Source organism: Peromyscus californicus, unplaced genomic scaffold (genome assembly GCF_007827085.1).
Source record: "Peromyscus californicus insignis strain IS unplaced genomic scaffold, ASM782708v3 Scaffold_16__1_contigs__length_79575227, whole genome shotgun sequence".
Lineage (NCBI taxonomy): Eukaryota > Metazoa > Chordata > Mammalia > Rodentia > Cricetidae > Peromyscus > Peromyscus californicus.
Window position 1 is genome coordinate 71,510,230 of NW_026294458.1, and position 17,829 is coordinate 71,528,058.

The following is a 17,829-nucleotide window of genomic DNA, read 5'->3' on the forward strand; positions in this document are numbered from 1 at the left end:
TGACTTTTATAGTTCCAAGTAAACAATTATTGGTCACGTATTTCTTTGGACTTTGTCAGCTTCAACTTCTTGTACATGTCTGTGTCTGTGGTGTATGTTTGATGTGTGTGTGTGCGTGTGCATGTGTACACGGGTATGGGGGCAGAGGGCAGGCATCTTCCTCAGTCTCTTTCCACCTTATGTTTTGAGACAGGGTCTCACAGGACTCAGAACTCACCCAACTGGTTAGGCTGTGGGGTCAGGGGGCATCAGGGACCCTCCTGTCTCTGCCTCCTCAGCTGGAGCTGGAGTTATAGATGGTTGTGAGCTGCCACATAGGTGCTGGGAACTGAACCCGAATCCTCTGCAAGAGCAGCCAGACAGAGTGTTCTTAACCACTGAACCATCGTCAGTGTCTTAAATTCAGACGATCCTCAACTTTTAAAGTGTTTATTTTTAAATGTGAATTAGCAAGAAAATGTATTATTACTAGCAGAAAACAGTTGGGCTCAACAACATTGCCCATAGCTTTTTCATATCTTGTTCCATTTTGCCGTGTATCTGAGGATATCCCAGACAAGGAAGAATGAAATCGACTTTCCCTTTTAAACATAATCTCGTGCAGACTTTACAGCAGCTTTATGAAGAGGGGTGCCTGCAGAGGTATGAAAAGAGCCTGGGTCCACTGGAGGGAAGCTGCAGGGAACCGGAAGTTGTGGCTGGTGAATCCTACGTGAATTCCCCATGACTGTCCTGGAAGAACTGGGTTATTTTGCTGGTGATGCTCTCTGTGTGTAGTTGCTCTTGGCTGTCAAGTTCACACCCAGCTGTGAGGAAGCCAGGACCATCTCCCATTTCTCACTTTTCTTTCTTTTCCTACTTCACATGCAAGTAATTTCTTCTGCCTAGGTGGCTTGAAAAGACCCACTGGCAGCTTGAATCACACTTAGTTCCCAGTGAGAAATACGCTCCGGAGGCTGAGGGACTCCAGCCCACTTCCCTGGGTGATTAGGCATCCTGACAGGTGGTGATGGACTGATTTACCCATTAGTGGAAAATTAACAGTTCTGAGGAAACCAGTCTTCCCCACTCAAAAAAAAAGACCCTTTAAGGACCCTATTTTTAGCAGGTTCTTAGAGCAGACCGATGATTTTCTTTTCGTTATGTTGCTTGACTATTGCTCAGTAGCCACCCTGAGAGACGGGTACAGAAGCAGTGAGCAGAGGCCCTGCTGAAAGGCCTGTGGGATGTCTTCCGGTCCAGCTCTCTGGGATTTCTGGCCTTTAACAAAAGAGCCTCCTGGAGGGTAAGGGGTGGAGGGAAGGCGGTTCCACCATCCATGGTTAATGTGTCATGTATCTTTGGAAGATGGAGAGGTGGCAGAGCTGGAGCTGTCTGAACAGCAAAGTCAGGGAGCAAGCTTGGTAAAGGCTGGGTTGATACCACAGTAAAAGCTCGAAGTTCATTTCCAGCTTGTCAACGAGGCCACCGAATCTAGCAAGCACTGTCTGTGGAGAGTTTCCAGGTCCTGTCAGGTCACAGTTCACACTGTGTCTTTCCCTCACTCCTGCCTCGGTGCCTTTTCTCTCTCTTGTCAAGCGGCAGCCCTGGATGACCACTTACAAATCTGTCCTGTTGTACAAGCAACACTGCAAAAGACAGGCGTCTTTATTGGTGAGGCGTTTCCTCAGAGGAACCGATCATGGTTATGCTAAGCCGGCAGTCTCCCAGCTGCTGCATCCACAGCACTGAGGATTACTACTGAAATAGCAGGTGCTTTTGTAAGTAGCCAGAGACTGGCCGAGTAATAAACTCTCTGAGAGGAAACTCACACAGGCAGTGTCTTGGTTAAGGTTTCTATTGCTGTGAAGAGACCCCATGACCACAGCGCCTCTTAGAAAGGAAAACAATTTAACTGTGGTGGCTTGCTTACAGTTCTGAGGTTCAGTCCATTATCATCATGTCAGGGAGCATGGCAGCATGCAGGCAGACATGGTGCTGGAGAAGGAGCTGAGGGTTCTTACATCTTGACTCACAGGCAGCAGGAAGTGGACTGAGACACTGGGTGGTATCTTGAGCATATATGAGACCTCAAAGCCCGCCTCCACAGTGACACACTTCCTCCAACAAGACCACACCTACTCCAACAAAGCCACACCTCCTAATAGTGCCACTCCCTTTGGGAGGCCATTTTCTTTCAAACCACCACAGTCTGAAGAGATGGCATACTTAAGCTAGAGCCTAGAATTCTCTTCTCACTGAGTATGATGGGTGCTTTTTGGAGATCAGGAACTGCCCTATTCACCTTCTTTGGGTTCTCACCTTTTATCTGTAGCCCTGGGATTAACATCTAGCGAGGTATTTCGAGTCATCAAGACTGTAAAAAGACAAATTACAACTAGTTGTTTCAACCAAATTTGCCTTTGAGGTTCTAGCAGTGGGCAGAGTCCTGACCATAAACAGTTCAGAATATCCTGACCTCCTCCACATGCATGTTGTGGTTATAGCTAAAGGAAAGACGTGAGGAACAGAAAACAACAGGATCGAGGTACAGAGAACCTGATTGTTACAGTTCAGAGCGGCCTTCCGTGAGCATGGCTTCAATAGCTGACCGTCTATGATAAGACTCAGCTCCACAGTCTGCTTACCTGTCACAGTAGGTTATAGTTCTCTATGCATGGGGATGTCTTCAGTCCAAACTTAAAGTATGTAGAGACATCTTTAGTCCAAACTGAATCTGGTAGTGAGAGATGGGCCAAGCCTTCTGAAAAATGACCTGCTGTCAAAAGCCAGGATACACAGAATTGCGAGGAAGGAGGCTCTGGGCGTTGTGTTTCTCTGGGTCTCTTCCTTCTCTCACCTCCCAGTTCTCTCATGGCCTAAATGATACTATAAATGAAAGTCACGTTGTACTAGCCTAGAAGGTAACCAGTTCTTCATTCAGCCTGCTTCCCTCAAGGGGAAGGAGCCCGGTGTCTTGTGGTTCTCTTGCCCCTGGGATGGGCAGTGTGGATCAAAGGTCTTTCCTAAACCTTGTTATTACACTGTTAACTTGAAAGCCCTCCAAACCTCTTTTCTTCAAAGGATTACTTAGGTGTTTTTCAAAGAGGATTATAGCTATTATCATTTCTTCTTAATAGTTTCCCTGTTTTTGAAATCATTTGGTTTAAATAAACGTACGTCAGCCATGTTTCAAATGAGCTAGAATTATCAGGAGTCAGATTCTTGATCCAGTCATATATTTTTCTTCTTACAAGAAGGAAAGAAGAGAAAAGAAGAGGCGGCAGCCTGATGTTTGCGAGGATGCTCCCTCACCACGGGGGATAGCTGTAGCTTAGAGGAACTGTGAATAGTTGCAGGGGCCTTCTTTTGAGATTTCATTTTGCAGCTCTCAGAAAATTGAGTGATAATTAGCTTATGTATTTACCAAATCTAATTGAGGTCGACCTATCTGACATTACTGGGAGGCAAATTTCTCTCTAGTTTCACTGTTCTAATTATAGGCATATGTGTAAAATTTTAATAACCATAATTATGAATGTGAAATATTCTGCCATTTATTTCTCTACAATGTCTTTAAAATCAAGTCTTCTCAGTAGATGAGGACAACTTTAAATGCAGGTTCTGAGCCCCTCCACTTCCCAAATCCCGAGCTAATTTATCTTCTTGGAATGCTCTTGAGATAAGGCCGGGCTCTGTTCCCTAGCTTGCCTGGGACAGTGTGGGGTGATCTGGCCTCTTATCTTGCCTTTCTTGATAGACTGGATGAGGGAGAAGGGAGGAGGTGGCCTGAAAGAGGCTGCCCTTTGCTTTAACAGAGACCCTTTACCTTTAATCTCAGAAATTCGGGGATCCATTTTCCTGGGACTGCTGCAAGATCGGGCCTCTAACACAGCTTTCCTTAAAGGTTTGCCTCCTGGTAACACCGCCGTCTTTCCTCTATGGTACTGTCTCCAGACTCCATAGTAAGTGTTCTTAAGCCAAGAGGCATGGTAGTTTCCTCCTGTTAGTGCTCCCCCACCCCACCCCACCCCACCCAGCTAGTGTGCCGCAGTATATACTGGGCTCTGGGGGCAGGGCCCCTCATCATCTTTGCAACAGATACCTTCTGAGATGGGAGGCTAGCCATCCTCTGTAGTCCGGAAAGGCTTTTCTATGCCCGTCTTGTGGTGGGACAAACTGGACCAAATGGGGAGGAAATGGGCAGGTAGAGGGTAAAGGTAAGGAGACGGGAGGAGGGGGGGGGGGTCACGTGAAAAAAAATACAATCAAAAACAAAAGAGAAAGGTCGGTGTTGAAACAGTCTTCCTGTTGGCTGCTGGGCCAGACCCCTAATGCAGGCTCTTCCTCAGGAGCCTGGGCTGAGGGCTTGATGTCCTTCGGAACCTGAGAGAGTTCTTTCGGTTCTCTTTGGATGAGCTGCTCGGTTAGACGACAGTTCACTGCCGCAGGTGTTCGGGGACTCTCCAGTGTTGTCCTGGCGACCCGTGGTGTCCACGGTGTGCGGGTGGCTTCACGCCCTCCCAGGCCCCCTGTGCTGGTTGTCATTTCCTGAGCTCCTTCCTACGGCTTTTGGGGTGGGTGTGCACTTGCAGGTGGAGACAGGCTAGAGCCGAGAGGCAGGCCGTAGTGAGAGGAGACTCAAGTGGTGCCAGTGGTGCCCATGCAAACGGAGCCAATCTCTGCCTTGCCCTGCAGCTTGGGCGTCTCAGGTCTGTGGGCCCAGAGCTCAGTGTTTGCAGTGGAGTTCAAAGGAGGACCCAGGATCTCAGATCTTAATTCTGAGATCCACAAAGATTGAAGGAAGATATTAGAGGCGGGAAGAACATTAACAGCTCTCTAATTACCCTGCAGTATCTTTAAGATCAAAAGTAAATAGTTCACAAAACTCATAATAGACCCAAAGTAGCTGTGAGCACGCTGGGGCCTTCCTGCAGGCGTCCCAGATGCCTTCCTCCCCTCAGAACAAAGCAACGCCATGAGATCGCTTAGTCTAGCTGGCATCACCAGCCTGCTGGCTGTTCTTTTTCCAGCCAACATGCAGGGCTATTTGAACTGTCCTCCACCCCCACCCCCACATTACAGTCTACCTCTGGAAGGAGTCTCTTAAAGACTTGAATGAAAGAAACTGAGGTGTAGAAGTCAGCTGTAAGTGGCCAGGGATGCAGACGGCCAGCCGGAGAGCATCAGTCTCCATTCCGCTTCTCCCAGCCTGGCCACCAGGCAGCCAGGATCTCAGCACGCCAGTTCTCCGTTCTTGCCTCAGTCCTAGAAAGCTAACAGTCTCTCTTTACCCTGGATGACTCATTTACAAGGCTCGATAGAAATATGTTTTGGCTCATCACACACTGTTAGGTCTAGCTGGCTTGTGCGGTGAGGGCTGATGTAAAATGTTCCACTGAAACAAGGGAGCCGCCACCCGGCACGCCTTTGTCTTGAGGAGTCTATCAGGGGTTATGGTTTGCAGCTGGCGGGTTTCCTGTTGGATGCTAAATTATGTGTTAGCCTGAGAGAATGTTTCCTTTTCTGCTGTTTTTTTTCCCCTTCTTCTTCTTTTTTTCCCTCCTCATTTTTTTTGCAGTGTTCTAATTCAGAGTTCATGTTTGTCTTCTCTCTGCAGACTTTGGTTTGAGCAACTGTGCAGGGATCCTGGGTTACTCGGACCCATTCAGCACACAGTGTGGCAGCCCTGCCTATGCTGCCCCGGAGCTGCTTGCCAGGAAGAAATACGGCCCCAAAATTGATGTCTGGTCAATGTGAGTTATCCAGCTTGTAAAACTCGGTGTTCCCTCCTGAGGTCTCCATGTCTCCTTTTTGTGAAGTAGTCTGCCACTAACTGATGAGAATATAACCTAGTGTATGCTGTGGAGTATATCATTCATGATTCTCAGAGCCCAGCTTTCCTCTTTTCTTTCCAGACTTTTCTTCATAAACTTTCAAAATGGCATTTACAGACATTTCATTGGGGAGCTGGGTAAAGCAGAAAGCCAGCTCTGGCCTTCACAGACTTGCAAGGATGTGCCGTGAGCCACCCATGCTCTATGAAAAACCTTTTCATAAAGCCAGGCCTGGTGGTACAGGTCTAAAATCACAGCTGCCTGAGAGGCCGAGGGAAGAGGATCATGAGTTCAAGGCTTGTCTGGACTACAGGCTGAGTTTAAGGCCCCCTGGGCAACTGAGTGAGACTCTATCTCAAAATGAAAAGGAGAAAATGGGTGGAAATACAGCTAGTGGTGAAATCCTGGCTTAGTATGTGCTAGGTTCTAGGTTCAGTCACCTGTGCCACATAAACAAACCCAACAAACACATGTGCACATGTACACACACACACACACACACACACACACACATACACACACACACACACACACATACACATGCCACTACACACACACCCTAAACTGAACAAACACACAGGCATGTGTGTGTGCATACACACACACACACACACACACACACACACACACACACACACTCTACAAACCCTCAGCACACCACATACACACACACCAAACCAAACAAACACATGTGCACATGCACCCCCCCCTACACACAGACAAACAGCAAAGACCCACACACGTCACATACAGCCCTCCCTCCCCATATACACATCCTTACTAAAATAAAAATCAAACAACCAGATGTTACCATAGTTTCCTAAGCAGGAGCTTTAAATCCACTGCTGCCCACCTCTCCCGCCTCTTTGCACCTGCCTGGTCCCCCGCCCACAGCTTGGCTTCTCCCCCACCTTCCCCCCCTGTCTTTCCTTTGCTGGAATGCTGTTCCAGCTCTTCATCCAATCTCACACTCCGGCTTTGCTCCAACAGCCCGTTGTGGACGCTCCGAGTTCCCTGCTGAGGACCCCTGTGTCCCCTCACCTCCCTCACTTCCCTTTCCACCTGCCATGTGTCATCCCTCACTGTCTCCTCCTCCATCAGAAAGGACAGTCTGGGGACAGCTGGGGAATTCATCAACACTACATGGAAGCCATGAGAGGGCCGTGGAAGCCCCCGATACCAAGAGACCTTTCAAGGGTCTTGTGTCCTGTGGTGACGGGGAGATGACCAAAGGGAAGGTGGAGCTGGTAGGTTGGGGAGCGGAGATCAGTTTGCTCCTTGAGGTCAGGCTCTTGAGGGGACAGACGATGTCGTGTTGCTTCCGGTGTCCACAGATCTCCTGGGTGTGGAAGGTGTGTGGTGGAGGGCAGCAGGCTCAGGCTCTTCTGTCGCCTCCTGCTAACCCCGACACAGAAGCCAGTCGGCTGTCCCTGTGGAGATGAAAGCCCGGGCTGGGAAAGGTCGGGTTTTGTTCTTGCCCTTTCCGCCACGTTGCTCGGCCAGGGAAAGGGATTCATATTTAGCAACCGCCGACATTCCATCTCTCTGTTCTGTGACTGAGAGAAAGGGTCCTGCTCCTCAGAGAAGCCTCTTTGCCTTCCCATGGCCACCAGCTCTCTGTCTGTCTAGAAGTGATGGTGGCACTAGAGAAGGAGAAAGGAGATGATGTCCGGCCACGATGCCTGGATCCCTCAGGAGCAATTGTCTGCAGCCAGTGAACAGTTTGTGTCTGTCACTCATCCCGGCGTGGACAGGTCCCTCCACACGTCTGTGTTAGTGTTCACTTGGTGAAATTATTCTCTCCAAGAAGATAATGCACAGCTGTAGGTGCTCAGATAATCTATGGATGCCGCGTGACCCTCCTCGGGGTCTTACTGGCCAGGAGACGTGGAAGCAGGGCATGGAATGTGTAGAATTTCACGCATGCCCCAAGAGTCCCCGGGAGCAGAATGGCAAGCTGTAGCTTCCTCGACCCGAGGAGTACTTTGTTGCATGGCCCAACCCTCAGCCGGGAGAGAGCTCTTCTCCTGCTTGACGGGTGTGTAGCCAGCTCCTGTGACTCCTTTACCTACTTCTCAGAATTGTATCACCTAGTCCCCACTTAATCTTTTGAAGCCCTAGACCCCCCATGTCAAGGTGTTTGGTGATGGGACCTTTGGGAGGTATTAGTTTTAGATGAAATAAGGAAGGTGGGGCCCGTGATGCTCTTGGTGTCCTTGTAAGAGGCACAGTGAGTTTATATTGTCTGTGTGCCATGTGAGGTCTCAGGACAAGGGTGGCCCTCCCCCAGCTGGGAAGGAGGGAGGCTCTCACCAGAACCTGGCTGGTGCTTGGTCTTAGACTTTCAGCCTCAGAACTGTGAGACAATGTCTGTTGTCTGAGTTGCCCGTTCTGTGGTATTTTGTTACGATAGCCTGTGCTGGCCAGCTTTTCATTGCTGTAGCCGAATACCCGAGAGGGTGAGCTCATGAAGAATAAAGGTTTATTTTGGCGGATACCTCTGAAGGTTCCAGTCTGTGGCTGACTGGCCTCATTGACTGGGGCCTGTGGTGAGGCCCAGCACTGGGGATGGGGTATGTGGCGGGGCAGAACTGCTGAAGTTACAAACCAGGAACACAGAGAAAGAGGACGGAGTCCAAGTCCTTTCCAGAGCGTGCACCAGCTGCTTAAGGATTTCCACCAGACCCCGCTCTAAAGATCCCACATCTTCTAATAATGCCTTCCTGGGAATCAGGCCTTTAAAAACACATGAACCCAAACCACGGCATAGACCAGGCTGACTAAGACACATACCTGCCTCCAAGTCCCCTGTAAACAATGTCAGGTGGCATGGAAGCAGATAGACAGCTGGATGAAACTGAGAAGGCTGTGTGTGTGTATGGGGTGTGTGTGTGTGTGTGTTTGTGTGGTGTGTGTATGGTGTGTGTGTGTGTGTGTGTGTGTGTGTGTGTGTGTGTGTGTGTGTGTGGTGTGTGTGTGTATGGTGTGTGTGTGTGTTTGTGTGGTGTGTGTATGGTGTGTGTGTGTGTGTGTGTTTGTGTGGTGTGTGTATGGTGTGTGTGTGTGTGTGTGTTTGTGTGGTGTGTGTATGGTGTGTGTGTGTGTGTGTGTGTGTGTGTGTGTGTGTGTGTGTGTGTGTCTAACCTGCTCTTGAGAGCTGATAAAGCTGGCCAGATGGGAAAGAGGTGGGTTAAGGTTCCAGATGGGAAAGAGGTGGGTTAAGGTTCCAGATGGGAAGAGTGTATGGCGCAGGCAGTACCGACATCTGACCACTGCCGACTCTGAAGGTCTTGGCGAGAGCATGAAGCCTTAGAGCCTTCGTTAGAAGATGGATTTTCCACTACTGTGGAGTCCTCTGTCTGAGGGAGGGATTAGGTTTCTGTGTGGTACCCGGGGCTTTGTTGACAGAATTGGGAAATAGAAAACCCAAAGAGAATTTAATTCAACGCTGCTTAAGATGAGAACGGAAATGGAGACCACTGTCTCCCTGCTCCAAAACCATTATTACAAAGTGCCTTCTCTTCTTAAATTGCTGTGAAACAGCATAGTGAAGAACCAACTTCTAAAATCAAAAGCAAATGCCCCTCTCCAGAGGTTTTCAAGCCTGCTGTATGGCAGGGACTAACTCTAAGGCTTCTGAGATTGGTGAAGAGGAAGACTTGGAGAACTCTTGAGACAGCCTGGAGTGCTGGAGAATCCCTCTGGTAACGTGAGCATCAGCTATGGAAAAAGAATGGGGTCCTGTGGTGGTCATCCTTGTCAATGGTGTCGTTTTTCAGGACCACATAAATAATCCCTAAAACCATGTTCACCTCTTCCTTTCACCTCACTCAGAGGTCTTATACGCTCATTCTTTCTCTCTCTCTCTCTCTCTCTCTCTCTCTCTCTCTCTCTCTCTCTCTCTCTCTCACACACACACACACACACACACACTCATTCATTCTCTCCCTCCCTCTCCACCCTTCCCCCATTTCCCTCCAGTGAACTTTTGAGATTTTAGACACAAAACTGTAATGTTCACTCTGGTACATCAAACATTTATTATTGCTTCTCAACTTTTCCTCAGAGTGGCATATGTTCTAATTTGAAAATAACTTTAATGCGGATGTGCTTTTTAATTGAAGAGAATTTAATTCCAAGACTATTACAGCGCTTGCTTGAGAAGCTCAGTGAGCCTTTCAGGGTAAGAAAAATGGACACCAGGAGTCTTGTTCCCCAAGAGATGGTGGAAGCGACATTCTCACAGCACAGTGCTTTGCCCTTGTGGCTGTGCAGACTGGGGACCTACTGCAGAGTCATGCACATGGGTTCCCCCTCCTCCCTCAGCCTCCTGAACCCTTCTTTTACTGACTTCCCGGGAGGGACTCTGCCTTTCCCCAGGTGTCTTTGGGTAGTTAAGTTGGACAAGAGGTACCATGTTGTTTCCAGTGCTCCTGTCTCTGCAGAACAGGGTGTTCAGGAAGAGAAGGACAACATTTGGGCCAGGTCCCAGGCTCTGTGTTTACAGAATGATACCAGATGTTATTCCCTGCAGGCAGGGGTCACAGACAGAAGGATTTTCTCTGTATTCATGATAAAAGATGGCGAGGCAGGCACAGGGAGAAGAACCGTGTTCATCTGGGGAAACTGAAGGCTTTTGACCTTTAAAAGAGAAGTTCCATGCTGGCGGGGTACGGCAGTACATGCCTCTAATCTCAGTATTCAGGAGTCTGGGGCCGGAGGACGAGGCATCTGAGGCTGTCATGGGCTCCATAGAGAAACCCTGACTCAAAGGCGAAGCTTTCTTCAGCTTTGGTAGCTGAAGAAAGCTACTTTTCTTCTGCTTTTGTAGCTGGTACATTTATTGAAATAGAGCAGGTCAGGGAAAGGGACAGACACCTTGAAATCCACCAGAAAACCTTTTCCCGCCCAACGCGGACCATCTCATGGAGGAGGGTGGGGACGGAGACTTTTTTAGATGGTTGCTGGACTCTCCTTTCCTTCCGGGCCTTACATTGGTGTTGTTACTGGACATTGATGCAGAAAGGAAGACAGAACTTTGTGGTGGGGGGTTAATTTTAAGTTTTTCGAGGTAATTCCTTTCCTGTAGAACAACACAGAACCAGGTGTGCATGCGATCCCCTCACCTGCTCTCTGTGTGAGCCAGGTGGTTGCCAAGGCTCCTGGCCACATGCCCCCAGGACAAGTACCTCACTCTCCGCCTGCTGGCAGAGTTGACACTCACGTTGTTCCTTGTCCCTGGGTAAAGTTTCTGGTCCCTTCTCCAGGGAGGAGGGACTCAGTGTCTTTCTTCTCAGAGATGGCAGCTTTTCCTCCAGGGAGTATTTGAATGTGTCAGACTATCAGGACCAGCATTTGCCTTCTGACTCAGTACCGAAGATTCCACACTCTTCTCCACGGGGCCCTTTCCTTCTTCCAGCTGCCCGTCACTGTCACCGGTTCCTTCTCTTTCAACATCAGACTGTTGTGCGACATCCATTATCCCTTAGGCTTTTCCACCCTGCCGTGGCCCCCTGTGTTCCTTGTTGGTTGTGAAAACAGCACCATTGGAGTGCTGCCCTCCCTGTCCCTGTCCCTGTCATCGCTGGCTTTTCTCAAAGCTATCTTGGAGTCACAGAAGTTCCATGTCTGCCGCAGAGAACCCAGGAAACCCCTGGGCCATATTTCAAAAGGCTTTTCAGGAAATTCTGCGCATGTTTTGAAACTCTGCCTGATTCTATGGGATTACAGGGGTTTATAAACTGCATTCCACACATCTCCCTTGGTATTCTCGCATACTTGTGAAATGTCAGAGGGGCTGTGTCTCTCTTTAACCACATATTAAACATGGATGAAAACTCTAGGAGAGAGGAATTAAGGTGTTCAATCTGATTTCTCTTTTAAACTCTCCTGAGGCTATCCGACTATTAATGTGGGTTTCCATTATCATTTGCAATAGTGCCCAAATACAATTGTAATTCTTCTTGTTGTTTTGTTTTATTTAAAAAGGTGGCATTTTTGTTTGTTTGTTTGTTTTTAATGTAACGACAGAGAAGATTTATTTGGTGTTTAATTTACTTCCAACACAGAATTCCACTCCTCCTATGGTTTCAGTTATTCGGCCTTTGTATTATCTACATTGTAAAGGTAAATGTCCTGGGGATGAAGTGAGAGGGATCTCTTAGCATTTGTGAGTTTGTAATTGATCACTCCATAATAACTGGAAGCCTTTGGGTAAGGCAGTCAAGATCTTCCTGGCTGGTTGGAGTTACCTGGTGCCGTCTTGAGCACAGCATCCTTCATCCTTATCTGTGGTCGGAAATAGGTAAGAGAGAGAGAGAGAGAGAGAGAGAGAGAGAGAGACCAGTGTGCTGTGCAGGGACATGTGGTGTTTTGTTTTGTTTTGTTTGTTTTTGTCCTTTGAAGCTAACTGGTGATAAGGAGCCAGGTGATTTTCTGTCTCAGAAAACTGTCTCCCGGAAGAAACTTTCGTAGTGGTTTTAGAGTTGTTCTTCTTGGTTCAGACATTCAACCAACCCCTTCAGCCGGTTCCTTCCCCACCACACAGCATTCTGCTCCTGGAGGCTTTCTGTAGCATGCAGAGCACTCCACCTGTGACAAAGAAGCCACATGTTCCCAAAAGATAAGACCTGACGTGAAAGGTGACAGGGTTGTGTCTTAAAAGGCTTGAGTATTATATGCTGCCCTCTGAGAGGGAGAACGGTCTTGACATCCTCCCATGTTGACCTAGGTGGTTTTTTGCTTTGTTTGTTTAAGTGTTATGAGCACATAAATTCAAAATTAGGCTCAATAAATGTATGACCTTGTATAATGAAAATACCCAAACTAATTTACATACTAATATTACAAAGACTAAGGAGCCCCAGCATATTCTGATGAGGACATTGGCATAAGCAATGGAGCCAGTGCCGAAGAGGAGCCGGATTGCCATCTGTCCTCTGTATAGTCCTCCCTGCTAGTCCTCCCGTCAGGCCCACTATGATGACTGGACTCACCCACCACTTAGAATTTATCCTCCCATTAGCTTTTAAACCAGAGTGCATCCAGAGAGACGTTTTTAAAAAGTTATTATTGCACATGAGTGCATTTGTGTATGTGATGTGTGTGTGTGTGTGTGTGTGTGTGTGTGTGTGTGCGCGTGTGCGTGTGCGTGTGCGTGTGTGTGTGTGTGTGAGAGAGAGAGAGAGAGAGAGAGAGAGAGAGAGAGAGAGGGAGGGAGGTTCACATCTCAGCGGGCACACGGTAATCAGAGGACGTTGTGGAGTCATTTCTTTAACTTTTATATGCATTTCGGCACTCAAACCCAGATCACCAGGCTTGCCTGGCAAGCACCATTACCAATTGGACCATCTCACTGACCCCAGAGGGGTTGTTAAACTACGTATTACAAGGTCTGGTCTGGGAGTTTCTGACTCCAGTCTGGAGCTAGGCCTGGGAATTCGCACTTTCAAGTGTTCGGGTGGTGCTGATGCGCTAGGGTGAGGACCACAGTCGGGGAAGTGTGCACCATTGTGATTAGCAGGAGACTCTTGCAGGTGCATCACTGACGTATTAAGTCCGTGTTGGTCTCTTCCTCATGGGATGGTAATAACAATAGAGCTGGTCTTGTTCAGAAGCCATGTACAGAAGACAAAGACTCTGGCTTAGTATTTGACCGCGCTCCTCATTCAGCCCTGCACGGGACAGGCTGCCTCCAGGCTGCCGGGATCAGTTTATCTCGGAGATGACTGTTCAGTGGTCCTCAGTCACTGTGGAAGAGGCCAGAGGTCTTCCATTCATTAGAGCCCGTGTCTGAGGCCTCTCTGTAGATACAGATTGTATAGTTTTGAGACTTCTTAGTTTTCTATCAGTGCCGAAGGCTCCCCCAAAGCCAGGTGTTTGGCTCTACCTAAGACACATGAAAGATGCAACCCTGCACAATGGGTCTTTAAGGCAAGTCCCAGCTCCGGCTCTCCTGCCCTCCCCGTCCAAACTGCCTCCCTCCGCTTACTCAGGTCCATCTGTCACCATGGCTGATCTGGCTTTTTTTTTTTTCTGAGTTTTACCTTGGTGTACCCCTTCCTATGTCTCCGTCGCCCACTCGATTTCTTTGTGAAGTCTCTCATCTCATTCCAACTTAGAGCAGTACTGTGTGCTGGCACCACGGTCTCCAGCTCTCCACTCTGACCCCCTTTTGTTCACTTACATGTGAGGGTGAGTCACCGTGTAAGTAACTTGTTTGGCTGTGGAACTCTTTGTTCCTATCTATTTGTGCCCTGTGGAATGTGTTGCTGCACTGAACACACACCAGGAATCACTGCTGTCTGCGACCAAGCACCTGCCTTGTCTGTTCTTGTCCCTTGTTTCTTGGTTTATGTAATTTGTCACATGGCCATGTCCAGCCAACTGAAGATGCATAACCTCATCCATAAAACACTTCCCCGAGAGGCTTCCCAGTCTTAAAAGTCCTCGGTCTCCTTAACTGAACTCTTGTGTCCAAAGCAGTGCAGTCCAGCATTGTCTTGCTCTCCCTAATCTCATTTCACTCAGAAGGGTGGTGTTTATTTATTTTGTGTGTTTGCCCACTGCCTGTGGCTCTCTAGTTCCGAATCCAAAATGGCAGCATCGTGGTCTGGCTGACAGTACTGTCAGTCAGAGAGAGGCATCCAGCAAGAATCTGTGGAATGAATGTGTGTCCGTCTCCCTGGCTCCATTCTGAGTTCAGAGAGAGAACCGGGCCTCAGCTTACGTTTGAAATCTGAGAGTGCTTAAGACTGGAGCTGTGGACTCCAGTACCTGCCATTACATGAAATGCATAATTCAGAGGCGCTTCTGTGGAATTAGGCTTGAAGGGTCTTAATTTCAGTCAGTCTCATTGACTCTGTTTTGACTGGAAATCCTGTTGCCTGTTTTTAAAAACACATCCGCCCTGGGTGCCTTTGAACAGCAGAGACCTCTTGGCAAGCAGGCATTTCTTCCCCGTCAGGAAATCTCATCAACATGATAGTAGGTTTATACATCAAGAGAATAAAATCCTCCCAGAAAATTCGCTGTCCTCTGGGTTGGCTTTGGTTATAAGCGGTTAAGTCCACCCAGCAATAGCTCAACCATACCTGATATATTGGGCCAGGGCCTGGTGACAGATTGCACAACAAATAATCAAATGACAAATGAGCCTGGGAAGGACTTCCCTTAGTGACAATCCAGAGCAAAATTCAAGAGATGGATAAAAGACTGGCTTTGGGTGTGGAGTTTTGGTTTCAAAGGGCTGCGTGGTAAGTGGAAGCCCTCATTAACCCTGAAGGGGTGGATCTTGCCTTGTATCATTTAATCTGGCTCCTTCTAAATTCTACCTTGTATGGAGTATCTGGAAAGATTACAGGCTGGTGGGATCACTCTTGATGATCCTAACAGTGTGTTCCACATACTTCCATCTGGAATTCTCTGGTGTTGATGTCTTCTTACTACAACTGGAGTGTCCCATGTCCAAACTGCTTAGGACCAGAACTAATTTTGGTTTTGGAATCTTTGCATATATGAGTGAACTATTCTGGGTATGGGACACAGGTCAGTGTTTCACCTACGCGTTATAGACACAGCCCGAAGGTGATTTGACACAGTACCCTTGGTGCATTACAACCGGCCCCAGGAAGCCACAGGTGGAATTTTCTGCTTGTGGCTTCATTGTGGGCGTCAAGGGGTTTTGAATTTCCAGCCGATGCTCAGCCTGAATTCAGAGTGAAGGCAGTGTGGTTTCTCCTCCAGCACCAGCCCGTCCTGTTCCTGCTCATCTCCGAGCCCTCCGTTACACAGTGCTCTCACCCCAGCCTTTCCGGTATCCACACTTCAACTGTGACATGACGAGAGGGTTCTCGAAAGGTGACTCAGCCAGGGGCAGAGGCCAGGAAGCGGGCTCTGTCTGGGTGCTCTTAGTCTTCTGCACCCCGGGACCGCTTCTGACCTCACACTTTGGTGTGTCTCTTTTCAGAGGCGTGAACATGTACGCTATGTTGACCGGGACCCTGCCTTTCACAGTGGAGCCTTTCAGCCTGAGGGCTCTGTACCAGAAGATGGTGGACAAAGAAATGAACCCTCTCCCCACCCAGCTCTCCACAGGTAATGTACCTGCTGCTCTGGGTTCAGGCTTGGGGCACCTGTGCTTTGACAGGTTTGGACCGTTTTGGAAGTGGTTGTTTGAGGTGATTTCCTTCCCCATGTCTGAACGACAGAGATTGCTGGGCTTCCCACCCCTAAGGAGCTGGCCCATCTGATGCAAGTGCATTCTCCTCTGCCCTGGTAATCTGGAAGCTCTAATTCCCTCCTTCTGTCTTCGGTACAAAACGCGTATTTTAAGAGGGCCTTGCAGTCTTTGCTGGAGAAGTAGCTGCAGGCTCGCCACTTTGCAGTGTTGTCTTGGAAAGGAACATTTTCTTTAGTCAGTTTACTGTAAAGAAATATTGGTGTCATTCAAGTATTGGGTCTGTGATGTGTTTTTATCATGTGAATTTTTGAGGCTGTTCGAAAGCTTTCAGGTATATGTAGATTCGATTACTTCATTACAATAAAGCAGAGCTGTGTTTGAGAACTTCTCTCAGACATTAGCAGCTTTATATTGCAGGAAAAGGCTCAAATAAGGATTTGTCTTCAGACCCAGTAAATTAATAGGATCTGATCTTTTATTTGGTTCACAATTCACACCAAGTTCCTGGCCTAGTCCCAGCTCAGAGGGGCCATTTAAGTGTTCTGTTAGAATAAATCTAGGGTCACTGAAATAAGGCTTTTGACAAAGAAAGGATAATTATTTAATTTTTCCCTTCCTGAGACATGGATAAAATAGAGCATTTTATTTTGCTGCTAAGTATTTTTCCCTTGGGTTTCTAAGCGTCTGGAAAATTGACCTGAGGTATACTCTTGTCAGTGGATCCAACTTGAAATGAGTTCTTGGGCATAGTGATCCAATCTAGCTACACTTTGACCTTTCAAGTAATGTATAATCCCTGGAGGTTGAGTGCTAGGGAGGCACTGTGTCCTTGGAAGAGAGGTTACAGTACTGACTTCTGGGAGAAATATTTCTGCACTGGGAGCCCTCCCTCATGGAGTTAGGAAACTCACAATGTGTTGAAGGAATTGCCACACTGAGGCTTCTGGGCATTCTGAAGTGTTGGGAGGTGCCATAAATCACCGTGGGAAGCGTTCATTCATCCATCCATTTATTCATCATTTCATAGCCATTCTCTTAGCCCATGACAACCAAGCACATGGCCAGGTATGTTCCAGATACCAGAAAGAGAGTGGATGAACCACATTTAGCCTCTACTCCTGTAGAGGGTATACATCTGCGGGAGAGGCAAATATATACATAGACATAGATCTGTATATGTGTATACACACACACATATGTGGATAAGTAAACAAGTCAGATAGTTGGTGGTAGTGTTGGTGGCTTAAGCAAAGTATCATCAAGACATGCAGTTGCAGTACAGGGACCTCTCTCCTTCCCAGTGCAGCCATTGTCACCTCCCTCCCTTCCCCTCTGTGGACCCCTGCTGGCCACTGTCCTTTCTTCATCCCTCTTCATTTTTGGAAATGAAGGAATTATAGAGATGGAGACTGTGTACAAATCCCCTGACTCGCTCCAATTGTGTTAAGATCCATTGTAGCGGTTAGATACATCAGAATTCTTTTTTCATTGCTGAGTTGTATTCCCAGGTATGGACATACCACAGTTTGTTTAACCATTCACCCGTTGAAGGACCACTGGACCATTTCAAGTTTAGGACTGCTATTGAATAAAGCTGCTAGGAGCACTCACCTCCAGACGTTTGTGTGAATGTGGTTTCTGTAAGACAATGGCTAAGAGCAAAATTGTTGGGTCAAAATATTAACAGTCATTCCCAGTTCTCAGTGGCTTACTACCACAAGGGCTTGCTTCCTGTGCTTTATATTAATTGGAAGTTGGATCAAGGATAGAAGAGTTCTGAGCCCGAGTGGGATCTCAAACCCATTGCTGGTCCATGCAGGGAAGGTGAAGATG

At 47.9% G+C, this 17,829-nt stretch overlaps 1 protein-coding gene across 1 annotated transcript in view; it reads left to right on the forward strand.

Annotated features, from left to right (window-relative positions):
- Hunk (hormonally up-regulated Neu-associated kinase) overlaps positions 1–17,829 on the forward strand; it is a 117,069-nt gene that overhangs the window by 66,212 nt on the left and 33,028 nt on the right. Inside the window, exons 4-5 of the mRNA XM_052741111.1 lie at positions 5,600–5,735; positions 15,784–15,911. Of these exons, the coding sequence (XP_052597071.1) occupies positions 5,600–5,735; positions 15,784–15,911 (264 nt within the window). The remainder of the gene's footprint in view (positions 1–5,599; positions 5,736–15,783; positions 15,912–17,829) is intronic.